The sequence below is a fragment of the Nyctereutes procyonoides genome, unplaced genomic scaffold (genome assembly GCF_905146905.1).
Source record: "Nyctereutes procyonoides isolate TBG_1078 unplaced genomic scaffold, NYPRO_anot_genome, whole genome shotgun sequence".
Taxonomy (NCBI): Eukaryota; Metazoa; Chordata; class Mammalia; order Carnivora; family Canidae; genus Nyctereutes; species Nyctereutes procyonoides.
Window position 1 is genome coordinate 14403470 of NW_026575024.1, and position 16384 is coordinate 14419853.

A 16384-nucleotide genomic window follows, 5' to 3' on the forward strand; every position below is an offset into this window, starting at 1 on the left:
GACAGCGCAGCCTGCACAGTTGATGACCCATTCCTCCTCACGCACTGTCCTCAGTGGGCTTTCAGGATAACTCCTCCCTCTTTGCCTTCCCTCCCCAGCCCTCCTCTTCCCTCCAGCTCAGGCTCCTTCACGGGCCCTCCTCATCTCCCCGATTTCTGCAATGAAGATGCTGGGCCTTCATTGGAGTGTGCTCACTCAGGAGTGTGCTCACTCCTTTGTGGGCTAGTCTGGTCTCAGCCCTAAATACCATCCAAGTGCCCAGCTTCACACCTGCAGCGGGGGGGCCCCCCCGCGGCCAAGCCCCTGGCGGTAGGGGCGCTGGTCTGCTCCCCATGCTACCTGGTGTCCAACAGGCTTTGAATATAACACGTGCAAGACTGCGTTCCCGCCCTCCCCACACCTGCTCTGCCCGAAGCTGCCTTCACCTCGGTGAGAGGGAGCCCCGCCACTCCCCTTACTGAGGCGGCCCGATGGTCACGCTTGGGTCCTCTTCCCCTGGCAGCCCATCTGGGACCCACGCTGTACCTGCGGCACGGCTCCACTTCTCGGCTCCTCCGCTGCTCCCCCATTGTCCAAGCCTCCTTCGCTTCTCCCCTGCATTGTTGAGCCGGTCCCCCCAGACCCCTTCCAGGCCCAGCTTCCCTCTGTTTTGAGCACAATAGCCACTGAGATCTTTTAAAATGTAAATTAGATCACGTCAATTCTGCTCAAACCCTCCCAGGGTAGGGGTCCCGTCTCACAGTAAAAACCCAGAGGAGATGCTGCAGGCTCTGATGCCCACCTCTGTATTTTCTCTGACTCCGTCTCCCACTGCTGACACCCCATCACTCCACTTCAGCAACTAGGGATTTCTTGCTAGTCCTCCTGCACACCAAACATGCACTGACCTCAGGACCTTTGTGCTTGCTGTTCCTGCAGCCTGGAATGCTCTTCTCCCAGCTATGTGCACAGCCCTGCCTCCTGCCCTTGCTTTGGATCTCTGTTCAAATGTCACCTTAGCCATGAGGCCTTCCCTGACCACCTTGTATAAATTATCATTTATAGTAGATGATTGAGAAACAGAGAGAGCGAGCTAATCCCCACCCCTACCAACCCCACACACACGCTCTAGCACTTCCTATGCCCATTACCCCGCTTTGTTTTTCTCAACAGCATTTACCGTGAACTGTCATGTTCTTTTTTTGTTTATTGTCTGTCCCCCACTAGACTTGCAAGGACAAGGACTCTACCCATTTCTTTTCATTGTGCCTAGAACAACACAGAGGGGAAATTCGCAAATATCTCTGTAATGAATGAATGTGCGTGAGATACACGCATACACGACGACATCTGTGACTGCAGATGCAGGCCTGCACGCACATAGGAATCACATACGAGTACGTGGTTGGGAGAGCACACGGATCATAGGAGCTGAGGCTGAAGAGTGGGGAGGGCAAAGCCAACATTTATTGAGCCAGACGAGGGCTTGACTTTTAATTCCATTTGGGGGGATCCCTGGGTGGCGCAGCGGTTTGGCGCCTGCCTTTGGCCCAGGGAGCGATCCTGGAGACCCGGGATCGAGTCCCACGTCGGGCTCCCGGTGCATAGAGCCTGCTTCTCCCTCTGCCTGTGTCTCTGCCTCTCTCTCTCTCTCTCTCTCTGTGTGTGTGTGTGTGACTATCATAAATAAATAAATAAAAATTAAAAAAAAATAATTCCATTTGGGATGGAACAGCTGTGCAGTAGGTTGAGACCTGGGGCTCAGAGAAAGCCACCAACACACTCAAGATCTCAGGGGAAGGCCTGGCAGATTCAAATGCAGGCCCGAGGCTCCACAGCGGCCTCCCGTGAAGGCCTGGACGGGGTCCCATGGTTACACCCGCTCAGAAGACACAGGTGGAGCAGGAAAGGGAGGAAGGTGGGGGAGAGAGGAGGCCGGAGTGTCTGCCTCAGTCCTGGCAGGGCCACGCGGAGTGGTGGAGAATTGGCAGGTGGCCAGGAAACCTGGCCAAAGCGTCCACGAGTGGCCCCGGGAGGGTGATACAGAGGCCTGGGGAGGAGGGAGAGGTGGGGGCTCTGAGGGCCGCGCCCCTCAAACTGTAGCACAGGACGTGCCCTGCACCAGGGTGCCTGGCCAAGGGACAGGCCCCGGGGCTGAGCCACAGCCACTCTTGTTCCGCCAAGTGCGCCCCCTGGCACGAAGTTACATCCACTGAGAGGGGCGACTTTTCCTGTTCCTTCAAAGATGCACTACACCAAGGGCAGTCCTGGGTTCGAGACCACACTCTGCCACTTTGGTCAACACCCTTGACTCTGCCCCTCTCTAAAGTGGGACTTGACCTCTGGCCTTTGTTCCAGGCAGTCCTTCCAGGGAGAGCTCCTTCTGCTCCTGCACACCCCCAATTCCACAAGTCCAGATCCTTCTTGCACTTTAACTTCCAAGGCCACCTTCTCTACGATGCCGTCCCTCCTCTGCGGCCCACTGTGCTGTGCTTGGCCCTCTGGCGTTGAAGGACTTCCATCATAAAATTCCCTTATGGCCGTAGACCATTTCGGTCTCCTGTGGCTTTTATTGTATTAAATTCCTCTCAGTACTTCTCTGCATACACAGAATAAAATGGAAACTGCTTTCCCTGCTCCCAGTCCTGCTTGATCTGGCCCGTGCTGACTCATCTTTAAGCCACCCTCTTGCTCTGCACCAGCCACAGTGGCCTCCTTACTGTTCCTCAGCTTAATCTGGCCTCTGGACCTTTGCGTGTACTGTTCATTCTGCGTGGAAACCTTTCCTGCCAGGATCCTTCTCATCTTTCCAGATCAGCCAAATGTCACCTCCTCTGAGAGGCCCTCCCTGATAGCACATCTCTAATAAGACACCCACCACTCCAGCCCCTCCATCATGCTCTTCCTCTCCCTTTTCTTGTCTTATATTCCTTCTTAACACATATCACCCCCAGAAATTCTCTGGTAGGTTTCTTTCCTTTTTAACTAGAAGGTCAACCTCACAAGGACCAGGACTATTTTGCTTTGTTTGCAGTGCCCAGCACAGGGGCTGGCACTGGGGAGGTGTGGTAAATACTCGTTGAGTGAAAGAGTAAACGAATAACCATAAGAAATGTATCTCTCTCCTGATATAGAGCCGAGGAACTGATTGTATCTTGCTGTCTTCACAGAGAAACGATGTTGAAAGTATGCAGATTGAATGAATGAATGAATGAATGAATGCATTTCTGGCTCCCCACTTGTAGTAGATGCTAAGGTTTGACAATGAATGAATGACAGAATCTTTGAAAAGGTGGTGTAAAGAAAGAAAGGGAAGGAGGGAGAGGGGAGGAAACAGAGCAGCAATGGGGTGCCTGCAAACACCGGGGATCGCCCACCCCCGCACCCCCACAGCTCTCCCCAGAGGTGGTCCCAGCCTCCCCCCAGTCCCACCCTCCCGCCGGCCCCTCCCCTCTGCATCCCTGCAGGGCTGTGATGGGTCCTGGAACTGCCTGATGGAGTCAGGGGAACAGTTCCTGCTGAGCCCGCAGGGAAGTCATAAGCTCCAGGAAATGAAGGCTGCGGAGCGATGCCTCCTCCTCACCCATAACTCCAGCCTCATTACGACCAGCCCAGGCTGTAACTGGGGAGATCAGAGCCGGATCCCCAGAGGCAGCGGCACAGCTCCAGGATCACAGAGCAGGGCCACAAGGGGAGGGGGGGGTGTCTTCATCCCTTGGCTCTACTTTCATGCCTAGGCCCCACAGGGTGGGGTGAGGAAGGGGTGAAACAGGGGTTGGGGGCGGCTGGGGATGCTCGTGCCAGGGTCACCGCATGACCTCCTGACCTCCATTAGTTCAGGCTGGGACCTGATGGGAAAGAGGGAACAGCACATTCACCTGTTTGGGACTCCTCCCTCCTCTCTTCCTGAGGGGCTGTGAGGTCTTCTCCTTCTCACTGCCCTGAGATGCAACTTTAACCTCCTCACCGTCCTCTCCTCCAACAGGTGACTCCCCACCCTGAACCCCTTCCGTAAGGAAGCTCCTTTGCCCGTGCAGGGAAAGAACAGTGGGGAACCAAGCATGTGCAGAAGGAGTATAAAATAGCAACCTTCACAGTTGCTATGACATACAAGTCAGTTAAAGGCCATGCTGTGGAGCTGGGCCACAGGAGGTGGTCTGCATTTCTTCTGCCCCAAAGATTCCAGCCACCTTTGTTCCACAGGAGGACCTGGACGGGGCCGGGTCAATCCTTCTCAGATCCTCTGACCAGCCACACACCTCATGTTTCCCTCCGGACTACCCCAACCAGCCAGACACCCCCTAGACTGCCTGCACACTCCTCTGCCACCATGCCCATCCCTTTCTCCCCTTGGGTTCAGAAGCCCCGCCTCCAAGAACAGCCTGGATTCCCTCCTACCACCTTCCCCTTCCAGACACCGGTGCCCACTCTCTTCCCTGAACCCTTCCTGGAGCCCTGCTCACACACCACCTGGCACCAATGTTGCCCATCCCACTAAACTGTGAGCTTATTTATTCTTTGTCCTAGCATCCTGACCCGATCGCCCAAGCCAATGATGCTCAGTGGAATTGAGCCGTTGAACTGAGCTGAAGTGGGCCTGGGGAGAGGGGAGGGGACTGAGCCCCTCACCTCCAGTCATTCTTGTTAGCCCCGGAAATTCCTCCATTAAAGCAGCAGTGCTGTCCCCTGTAAACACCCACATTAAGCCATTATTCATCATTATGGCTTGAGTAGGAGTTAGTCCCTCAGATCCTTTCTTGCTGAAAGCAGGATCTGATGGAGGTGAGGGAAGGAGAGATGGATTCATCTGGGGATGGCAGTGCTGGGCCAGGACAGGGAGAAGTGTCTCCCAGACTCTGCAAAAGGAGGGTTCTCCAGGGCAACGTGGAGGCACTATAGCAAGCTCAGAGGGGTTGTGGCCCTGCCCAAAGTCACTCAGGGCGCCTCCAAGCAAGGCCCCCTGGGACTCAGATGCCCCCCCCCCAAAGGGGCCATGATCAGAGGGCCTTCCCTAGGCTCTATTTTTGATGGAATGACCTTTCACCTGCTTTCAGAAGGCAGGAATGTGGGTGGCAGGCTGGATGCTGGACTCTGTGCAGCAGGAGGCCTGGGTCCTGGGAGCCCTTGAAGACCTCCTCTATAAGTCCCTGCTCCCTCTCCGAGGTGGAGAATTTCCAGGGGGTGGCCTGGGCTGGACCGATTGTCAGCGAGCATCAGGGGAAGCAGCTGATAAAGTCTGGGCTCCCCTGGGCACCACGGAGAAGGAGCTGGGCCTGGGGCCCTGAGAAAGTGGGGGAGGCTGGGGGAGGACCGGTGAGTGATGGGAGCTGAAAGAAAGGATCCAGGGCTGGGGGCGGGGGGGGGGGGGGTGCTGAGGAGGTTGCAGGGGAAGAAGGAGCAGAGCACTAAACCGGGGCCTAAGAAGTTAGGGACCCCTGGGGGTCACAGCAGGTGTTTGTCGACTCCCCCGGCCCAGCTCCCGAGGTGCCTCTTCTGACGTTCTCTTGTTTCTCTCGCAGGCCCGGGGCGGGACGGCCCCCAGCCCTCCAGGGATCGGCGGCCCGAGCAGCACCCCTCTCTCTGCGCGGGGACCATGGCGCACACCGGCCTCGGCCTGGGGAGCCGCGGGGGCGCCGCCTGCTGATCCCGCGGCGGCGGCGGCGCGAGGGGGGCGCGGGCGGGGACCCCGGGGGCCGTCCATGCCCCGGGCGCGGCCGCGCCCCCGCCACCTGCAGCCGGGCGGCGGGCAGGGCGGCGGGCCTGTCCGGGTGCCCCGTCGGGGGCGGCGCCCCGGCGGCCGCGCTGAAGCCACCATGTGACCCGGGGCCGCTCGGTCGTGCCTCCGAGCGCCCGCCGACGCCCCGCACCCCCGGTCCAGGCTCCCGGCCCCGGCCCGGCGCAGGCCAAGCATGAGGCCGCGGCCCGACGGGCGGGGGCTCCGGGCGGGGGCCGCGCTGTCGCCCGCGCTGCTGCTGCTGCTGCTGCTGCCGCCGCCGCCGCCGCTGCCGGGACGCCTGTGGGCTGCGGGCACCCCCGCGCCGGCTGCCCCCGGGGCTCGGCAGGACGGCGCGCCCGGCGCGGGCCGCGTGAAGCGCGGCTGGGTGTGGAACCAGTTCTTCGTGGTGGAGGAGTACACGGGCACCGAGCCCCTGTACGTGGGCAAGGTAAAGTGGGGCCCCGCACCCGCTGCCCGCGCGCAGGACCCCGGAGGCCCCCGCTGGGAGACGCGAGGGACCCAAGGCCCCTAAGTCCCAGTCCCTGCCGCCTCCTCCCAGCCGGCGCGCAGCCAGCGGGGTCCGCGCCCTGGGCTTGCCTCCTGGGCCCCGCGCCCCCTCCGGTCCCTCTCCCCCGTGCATCACAGAGCAGAGCGAGCTCGTAAGCGAACCCAGGCGGTCTTGTCGCTGGATGCATCTAGAATGTAGAAACAAGCTTGCAAATCTGATCATGTCACCACACTGTCCCCACCCTGCTTAAAATTCTTCAGTAGCTTCCCAGGCACTCGGGGTCAAGTCCAAATTTCATCGGTCTCCTACAAAGGTCTGGCTCCCCCTGCAGCCTCACCTCCTGCCCCACTCCTCTGAGTTTCACTCCCAGGGCTCTTCTGATGGTGGTCCTCTCAGTGCCCTGTGCTCTCCTGCCACCGCCCCTTCGCCTGGGTCATTTCCTCCCTCTGAATAGGTCAGTCCTGCTCTGTTTGCTGATTACTTATTTTTTTTTAAAGATTTTATTTATTTATGAGAGACACACACACACAGAGAGAGAGAGAGAGGCAGAGACAGGCAGAGGGAGAAGCAGGCTCCATGCAGGGAGCCCGATGTGGCACTTGATCCCAGGTCTCCAGGATCAGGCCCTGGACTGAAGGCGGCGCTAAACCGCTGAGCCACCCCAGCTGCCCCTGCTGATTACTTTATCCTGACACTCAGTTCTCCACTCAAATGCCACATCTCCAGGGAAGCCAGCCTGATCATGCAGGCTTAGATTCCCCTGTATGTGACCATCCCTCCCTGTCACATGCCCTCCAAGGTCCCCATATCTTACCTTCATCACACTTCATTATGCATGTGTTTGTTTGATTATGCAATTAATGTATATATTTCCTATCAGACTGTGCTTGTTTTGCACACTGTTAAATCCAGCACCTAGAACACATTCTTCATAAACTGTTTGCATTAAATGAACAAACGAATGAATGAATGAAAGCTACTTTCTAAACTCTCTGAGTAAATGCTGGCTAATTGTGGCTAAGGATCTGTGCCTTAGGGATATATGAAGCTGGGATATGGCTTTTGTTCAGCCATTCAATTCCTAGTGCCTCATGGGTATGAGGCTGGAGAGGCAAAGGCAAGTGAGATCCAGCCTCTGCCATTTGGGGGGCTCCCCAGAGTAGCAGAGATGCTCTGGTACGGAAAGCTTCACAGGTCAGCACCTAGCACTGAGTAGGCACTCCATAAATGGTATCCGTTGGCTGGCTTCATAGAGGAGAATACACCTGAATGGGGTTTTGATGTATGAGTAGGAGATCGTTGGGCTGATGAGGAAGAGGGCATACATAGGCTGTGCAAAGACTTGGAGGCCTTAGGGAGCCTGGCTTAGTCAGAGACTTGTCAACAGTGGAGGTATTGAAGTGGAGGGTGCTGGTAGGGCACAGTTCTCTGGTTTCTGCTGAGGCCAGTCAGCTTTCCAAGCATGTTTGATCAGCAGAGTCAAGGGAGGGGAGGGACCAATACTGGAGTTTCCTGTGTGCTCAACAGGTCTGAGAATTGGAGGCTGACCAACTGCTCAGGTCAGAAACTCAGGGCTGGAGGAGGGGAGGAAGGCGTTGATGTAAATCTCTGGGTTTGTCTTGCAGGAAACCTAGATTTTCTCTGGTCTAGACACAGTAATCCCTGGTTCTTGGCTACTTTGCCCTCCATACCTGCCCTTGCTCAAGGTCACCTGGCAAACTAGTGGCAAAGCCTAGGACAACGGACTCCCAGCCAGGGCAGTGAGATGGTGGGGCTGGCAGAATGAGGTGAGGGGATGGGAAAGGAGGGACCAGTTCCAGACCAGGTCTGGCGAGATTGGTGAGATAACTAAGAATTCAGGCTTGGGGGCCAGACACACCTAAGCTTCTGGCCTGCTTTTGCCAACCCATGAACTGTATTACCTTGAGCAAGTTGCATCACCTCTCTGAACCTGTCTTTTCGTCTGTAAAAGGGGGGCTAAGAGAGCCCACTTGGTAGGGTCGTTGAAAGGATTAAGGAAAAAAACAGCATATACAGTGTTCAGCCTGCAGCCTGGTTGGCTGTTCATTGTTGTTTTCTCATTATTCTCATATGAAGCACTTAATCCTTAAACTGCAAGGTAGAAATCATCGTTCCCTAGTGTGGCAAGGAAACCGAGATGGAGAGAGGGCAAAACCCTAGAGTGGGCAAGAGGCTTGGCCAGGACTTGAACCTGCGTGTGTTGGAGGCCCATCCCAGCCTGAATCTCCAAACCTGTTCAAGGACATACAGGCCTGGGAGGTGGATTTGGGTCCAAGAAACCCCCAGAGAGACAGGGAAGGACTCGCACGCATCTGCCTAGATATCAGCTTCATGCTGGCAGGTACCTGAGCTCTGCTCTCTGCCCAGCAGCTGGAGTTCCGAGGCTTCCCCAGCCACCCAAGTCCTGAAAACACAAGAGAACCCATCACTGGTTCAGTGCTTTGCGCTGCATCCCGATAGTCCTTTGCATCTCAACAACATGTGGGGAACCCCATCTCTATCTCCAGGAACCAGAGTCTGAGGCCGTAGTAAGTCCCTTCATTGTAAGACCAGGAAACTGAGGCTGGAGGCAGAGAATATCATTGCTAAGGTCACCCAGCAACACAGTGACAGAACCAATCCAAGAGACCAGATTTCTGGATACTAGTGTGGGGCCCAATGCAATGTGACTGCCCTTGGCCATGAGCCAAGCATTGTGCCCATTTCTTCTCCTTGTGCCCACCTCTCCTAACATCCCCACTGCTGCCACGACCATGTTATCCTCCCCTCTGTCACCTTCACCCAGAGCCTCCCCATCTTAGTCCAGAGCCCTCCTCGTGCAGGGAAGAGAGAGAGGTTTCCATCTCTCTGCAAACATTTGCCCAGAGCACACTTTCTTTGGAAAAGTGGTATACAGTATGTGGTTCGAGGGGGCCAACTGGAGCCAGGCTGCTGGGGTCCAAATCCCAGCTCTGCCCTTTATTATCTCTCTGATCTTGAGCACATTATTTAACCTCTCTGAACCTCCGGTTCCTTATCTGTTAAGTGAGGCTGTTACTCTCCCCTCCTCAATGGGTTGTGTGGTGAGGAATCACTGAGTTCGCGCATGTCAAGAGCCTAGAAGAGCCAGTGTGTGCTGGGTGTTAGCTTTTATTATTATACTTTTTAATTTTTTTATTATACTTTTATTATTCTAGGTCTGCCTGGTATTTCCACCAGCTTGAGCATCGCAGTGACTGAACCCCTGCCCCCAACCCTGAAAGGCTTCTCAAGCAACCGGATGTCCCGGTTTTTCCCCACCAACTGGTGGGGGGCAGGGGGATGTGGTCGCTAAGCCCGCCCCTCACTCAGTATTCAATAGGAATATGAGGAGCATGAGCTTGGACTTTTAAAAACCACCTGTCCCCTTTTCCAGCCAAACCCCACCTTTGTGCAGGCGGTTGTATGTGCACACACACACACACACACACACACACACACACACACACACGCTCGTACCATGCTGTCTCGCTCTTTGTGGGAGAAAAGACTTCTCCACGGTTTCAGTGAATTCACTGCTTCCTGGTCCCCCGCCCCAGGGAGCCGCTCGGAGCATCCGTCCTTGTCGAATTCCAAAGGTAGCTTAGCAACAGCACCATCAGCAGAGTGAACCCCGGGCACCCAACAGTAACCTATTTTACAAATGCCTTCTCCATCACTCACCGCCAGGCTCCTGTCGGCACCCACAGGAACCGCTGGGGCCCGTGGTTGTCACCAAGGCCCCACATCCGCGGTTCCCTCTGCTGTCCTGCCCCCTAGGCAGCCTGGCCCACCTCTTCCCCTAACCTGCCCACAACATCTACCCTCAAAGCAACCTCCCAGATTTCCATACAATCTGGGTACTTTGACTAATCCCTTTTCTGAACTATAATTTCCCTGGAGGCTTCTGTCAGCTGGATGTGGATTTTGTAGGATTTTTAATTTTTTTTTTTAAAAAGATAGAATTATGGGGTCAGCACTTATGACCAACTCCTGTGGGCGGTGAGATCTATTTTAGATATACAGCAGGATTAAAGTGGGGAGGAGAGCAGATTTAATTAAGTTGCTAATATTTAAAGAAAATTGATGAACTCCTGGTTTACGAGAAGCACAGGCATGAACAGACCCCTCATTCCGGGGGAGGCTCTTTATTTGATTTGCTTTCCGTTTAAATCCTGGACTCGTTTTATTTGCGTAGCCGTGCTGTCCGTTTAATTGTCTTTAATAAGGAAAACGTACCTCTGCTCGCATTTAATTTTGATTTAATTAGGAGGAAGTAATTAATGGCCTCGTAAATCCCATTTTTCAGTTCCCCCCGGGATGAGAAGCCATCACTCTTGTGTTTTTCAGGTTGTTTATGATCTAGGGCTGGGGCTTGAGGGGGGGAATCTCCCCTGGGGCTGTCCGCACTTGATGGCAGGTGGAAGAACCCAGGAGGTGGAATCAAGCCTCAGGGTTGTCCCTTGCTGGCTGTGTGACTTTAGGGAGGATGTAGGCCCTCTCTGATCTTCAGCATGCCGACCTGTGCAGTCCGGAGAGAATACCTCTGATTCACAAGATCATGATGAGATGTCAGTGAGGTTGTGGTAAAGGGTCTAGCAGTGTGTCTGGTGACTTCTCTAGTCTAGCTCATGTGTACCTGGGATTTAACAGTGACCAGATCCTCCAGAAATCCCAGAAGGTTAGTGGGAAATTGTGGTGACTGTCGTATATTTCATTCTTCATTTATTTGGTTTGGTGCCATGCCTTGTGCTAGGTGCTGGGTAGAAGGAAACGAACAGCCATATGCTTGGTCCTCAAGGAGCTCACATCTCACACCCTCACCTGCATATGCTCTTATACACGCGCACACACTCAGCTCTCTCACTTTCCCCCATATTTTCTCTGCAGGCCTGGTCAGGACATCTATGTGTGCCAGGCATAAGGAGTTCAGACAGGCGTGAGTCAGAGTTAGTCGGCACCCCTGATGCCCAGGACAGCTGGGGAGAGAGTTGTGCCACACTGAGGTATTACAGGCGAGTGCAGAGCAGAGAGGAGTGTGCTCTTCAACCAAATGGGGGAGGGTGGGGAGGAGGACACCTGAGAGGACTGCCTGAAAGAGGAAACAAGCCAAGTTTAAAAGACAAAATACTAGATGATGATCCCCCTGTCTCCAATGGGTCAGGTCTTTAGTCTATGGTGGTGTGTCGAGATGGTGGATGAAGTGGGTGACCCTCAGTCCCTCCTGAGCTCAGGATGGCAAAAGGAGAGAGAACTAATCTGCATTGAACACCTACTAAGTGCCAGGAGCTTCCACACGTTATCTTATGAATTGTTGGAATGCACGGGAGTCACATTGTGTCCTTTACAGATGAGGAAACTGAGCCTCAGAGAGGGGTAATCTCTGGTCAAGGCCATGTGACAGGCCAGTGGCAAAACCTAAGCTGGCACCCAGCTGTTCCCAGACCCAAAGTCCTTTTCTAAGTTTCAGTGAAGTGGAGACTCAGGCAGAAGAGGCCAGTACAAGGTGGAAGGTGTGTCCAGACTAACAGATCTGCAGAGGCTGCAGAGGGACAGACTGGACTTTTGGAGTCAAACAGACATAGGTCGGGTTCAGTGTCCTCACCTGGAAGAGGGGGATACGACGGTGGGCACTCCAACATTAAATTAGATTTCTGCAGAGGCCCGCAACACAGCTGGCACGTGGTAGGCACTCCATAAACAAGACCACTGTCCTCCAGCCTCCACTCACAGCTGAGAGTCTTGAGAAATGTCCTTCAAGGGGTAGAGACACAGGCACACACACCCTCTTCGATCCGGAGCCAGGACCCATGCAGGCAGGGCAGGCAGTGCAGGCAGCCCTGGCCCAGCCCAAACCCACAGCTCCCAGCTCTCAGCTCCTGCTCCTGTCGCTCAGCCCTGTCTGACTCTGCAGTCCCCAGAGAGCAGCCACTGGGCCACTGCATGAGCAGCGTGTCATTCGTGTCATTCGTCATGGAAGAAGAACATTGGTGACATCACCACTGGTGGCTCCACCCCCTCCTCCCCACTCCTCACTCATGAGCAATCCCTGTCCAGGGTCTGAGCTCACATGTAAGTAAGGTCTGCAGAGACATGATAGAGTCCCACGGGACAGAAAGAGAGGGCAACAAGGTCCACAGAAGATTCGGGTCATTACAAACAAGCTCTCATTGACTCCTCACCACACCTGTGCTAGGGAGGGCTTGATCTGATTTCTCAGGTGGGAAAACAGAGAGGAGGAATGGACCAAGCCTATGACCAGAACATTACTGAGTGCTGGGATTAGGAGATTGGCTTCCCCGGGGCACCCGGGTGTCTTAGGTGGTTAAGCATCTGCCTTGGGCTCAGGTCATGATCCTGGAGTCCTGGGATTGAGCCCGTGTGGGGCTCCCTGCTTACTAAGAGTCTGTGTCTCCCTCTCCCTCTGCCCCTCCCCACTTGTGTTCACTTTCTCACTCTCTCTCAAATAAATAAAAATTTTAAAATATATATTTAAAAAAAAAGGAGATTGGCTTCCTGAACTTACCCGTGCGACACAGCAAAGGGCTTACCCTCTCTGCATTTCCATTTTCTCATCTGAGAAATGGGAAGAACAGTGTTTCATAGGGCAGAGATGAAAACTAATAGGATTACAGCTGTGAAGCATTCCCCCACGTGGTATCTGTTCCACCACACAGCTCAGCAGTGCTGGCTGACTAAATAACCAGAGGACAGGTCTGATTGGAAAGTGGATGGAGGCACTTGAAGGGACAAGTTCACCCTCGCCACGTGCCCTGGACAAAGGTGGAGGGAAAGCATAAACAGCAAACAGGAGAGACAGGTCTCCTCATCCCCTGCACTGCCAATGATTCAGGGCTGACGTCCTGAGATAATTTTATTGGGGGCATTAAACTGAGTTATGAGGTTTTTACAATCCAGCCACTTATGAGAAATCTATTAACAGTAACTGGACAGGAAGAAGGCTTCTCAGTGGAGCCCAGAACGGGCATTAATTGGGGCAATCTATAACAGGACGGGGACCCGGGAAGGTTCCACCAGACGCCTCCATTTACTCCCCGCAATTTCTGCTGAGAATCAGCAGACTCGCCAAAAAGAGAGAGATGCCCATTAATCGGCTAATGAAATATGAAAATGTTTATGGGCCATTCAATCTTCCAAATGGCACTTCTATAATCCACCTTTCAGACACAGAGTTCCACCAGCAGAATTTATACCCGGGCTCCTTCTGCGTGGCAAGGGGTGGGCTTTCATCCCCCTTCATGACGACTTCATTGGCACCTGTTGTCCTGCCGAGTGGGCTGGGGTACGTGGCATCCTGGCCTGAAAGGGGCCTTAGGGAATCTGTCACTCACACTCCATCTCTACAGAAGGTTAGAGCAGAGTAGGGACCCACCCAAGGTCACCAGCTTCATCGGATGCATTTCCCTCTGCTTAGAGCTGCCTTGTGGGCATTGGAGGATCAGGACCTAGGGGTTTCTATTTGGGTAACAAGCTTGCTACCAGTTTCTTGCCTAAGAGATCTCAGTCCAGTGAAAACAGCCTGGGATTTGGAGCCTGACGGTGCCTGGATTAAATCTCAGTTATATATAGCTAACATTTAGTAAATAATATAATAGCAACGATAGCTACCATTTATTGGACACTTATTACGTCTCGGGCAGGGCTGATTTTCAGCTAGTACATACGAGTATGGTTGCGGCAGTTGTTAAGAGAGTGAAAAAGCTCCCCACCTGTGGTAAATGTTCTCTCTCCTCTCCCTCACCCCCGTTCCCTCCGTCTGTCCCCTGGACCTCTCCGTGATCCAATAGCCAGAGGGTCCTGCCTTGGCCAGCCAGGGCCCTGCTGCAGTACCACTGTATGGCAATGCCCCCGCCAGGCTGGCTGACAAATATCATGTGTCCCGTGGTGCCAGGCAGGTGCTAGTGCCTTCTGTGGACTTGAAAAAAAATTTTTTAGGAAGTCTGAACAGATAAGTATGGAAATGGCTTTGCACGGTGCCAGGCATGGAGTAGATTCTCCTTCAATATGCATTCTCTTCCTTCTTTGCTCCCTTCACCCCCTGTCCCAACTACATGCTGAGCTCAGAGTCTGGGGGGGCTAAAGGGGCGATGGACCTATATCTCAGAGTGGGAGTCAGAGACAGCCATCTGGAGCCTTGATAGAGGTGCAGACTCCCAAGGCCTCAACCCGGACCCACTGAACTTCCTCCCTGCCTCCCCAGATCCACTCGGACTCCGACGAGGGTGACGGAGCCATCAAGTACACCATCTCGGGCGAGGGCGCTGGGACCATCTTCCTCATTGATGAGCTGACCGGAGACATCCATGCCATGGAGCGCCTGGACCGTGAGCAGAAAACTTTCTACACGCTGAGGGCTCAGGCTCGGGATCGTGCCACCAACCGCCTGCTGGAGCCCGAGTCAGAGTTCATCATCAAGGTGCAAGACATTAACGACAGTGAACCCCGCTTCCTGCACGGCCCCTACATCGGGAGCGTTGCCGAGCTCTCACCTACAGGTGTGCGTCGGGCTCCGGGGGCACCAGGCTGAGCCAGGGGCCAGGATATGGGGAGCTGCTGGGTTCTGGGGGAGTCTGCTTTGGGGACCGACTGATGATCTGGGGAGAGTTGAGGCTGCTGCCCCAGCAGGGGGTACAGTACGGGCATGAGCCCAGGTGCCCACATGGGCTCAGGCAATAGTGATGGCACAGCCACAGCTGCACATCTGGCACACACATGACCTCAGGCACGTACATGAACAGCCTACAAGTTCAGCTGACCACTTGTACACAGCCCCACACAAACACGGCTCCGCGCAGACCTCGCCCAGCCCTAGGCCACAGACCCCCACGGGCGCTGGCATCATTGAAGGTGGGTGTGCTAGAACTGGGAACAAGCAAATCAGAACACAACTGGAATAAGGCTGAACCACACGACCAGACAGCCTCACACCCCACAGAACCATGTACAACACCACTCAGCAAACAGCCCCTCACACAGATGGAACTTATGCACAGACACAGCCACCTACGTAGACATGGGCAGAAGCCACAAACAGACATGACCCTCCCCGGGCCAGGCTCCATCAGTGTCGCCACAGCAGCAGGTGCGACAGCATCCAGACAGCTTCATGCCCTGCCCACCAGAGACCCCAGCCACACCCAGCCCAAGCCCCCGGGGGACACAGGTTCACAGAAATGACTGAGTCCCAGATAGTGGTTCAGCGGCACCTACCCGGGTATGGCTGCTAATGTGCAGGGGCGCTGGGAACGCACAGTGATACGTGTAAAATGGGGGCCCACACACCAGAACCCCCATGTGCGAGGAGAGCTCAGGCAAAGGCTCATCTTCACATAGCAGCGGGACACTGTAGCTAAAGGTTGGATAAATATGCCTGCTCCCATGGTGGGGTCCCCTTAGCCCAGGGCTTCTGGGAGAAGCCAGAGTCATGGGCAAAGGGCACAGCCATCTTCTTACCCACTGGGTTAGCCCAAGCACCTGCACACCAGGCTGAGCAGAGAGCAGTGGCCCTCAGTCCTAGACACCTCATTCCATCCCTGCCGCACTGTGGTCAAGGCCTCCAAGCTGCCCCTCTCTGGGCCTTCCAGTTCTGCTGATGCATGTCAGAGGCAGGGGTGTCTGAGCTTGCGGGAGAGGGTGCTGTCAGCCCCCGTCTCTCCAGATTGGGCTAAATCTGGCAGATTGGTGGGTAGAGGCAGCAGCCAGCAATGAAAGAGAGGGAAGTGGACCAGAGATACGGGTGGACACAGAGGGACAGTGGGAGGACACGGAACAGTGAGGGCAGGGGCAGGGAGGTGGGTGCAAACTGGTGTGCACACACACAGGGGTGCACGTGTGCCTGATGGGTGTATGCATTTGCACATGTGTGTGCACGTACATCGCTGGTCAAACGGCACTTTAAGGCCTGTGCATGCGTATGCCATGCTATGTGTCTTTTTGAGCATATTAATTTATTGATTTGACAAGTGTGTATGAAGACCTACTATATGCTGGGCCCTGGGAACAGGGTGTCAAGGAGGCTGCAAGCCTCTCTTTCATGGAGGGAACCTTTCAGCTGAGGAAGATAGGCAGTAAGGAAAGTCCAGATCATTGGACTGGGAAGCCTTCTCTGAGAAGACATTGAAGCAGAGACCTGAAGAAAGTGA

At 54.7% G+C, this 16384-nt stretch overlaps 1 protein-coding gene across 1 annotated transcript in view; it reads left to right on the forward strand.

The window, feature by feature from the left end:
* Positions 1–5888: 5888 nt before the first annotated feature.
* The window catches only part of CDH22 (cadherin 22), a 67606-nt gene continuing 57110 nt past the window's right edge, over positions 5889–16384 (forward strand). Inside the window, 2 exon segments of the mRNA XM_055303459.1 lie at positions 5889–6143; positions 14443–14737. Of these exon segments, the coding sequence (XP_055159434.1) occupies positions 5889–6143; positions 14443–14737 (550 nt within the window).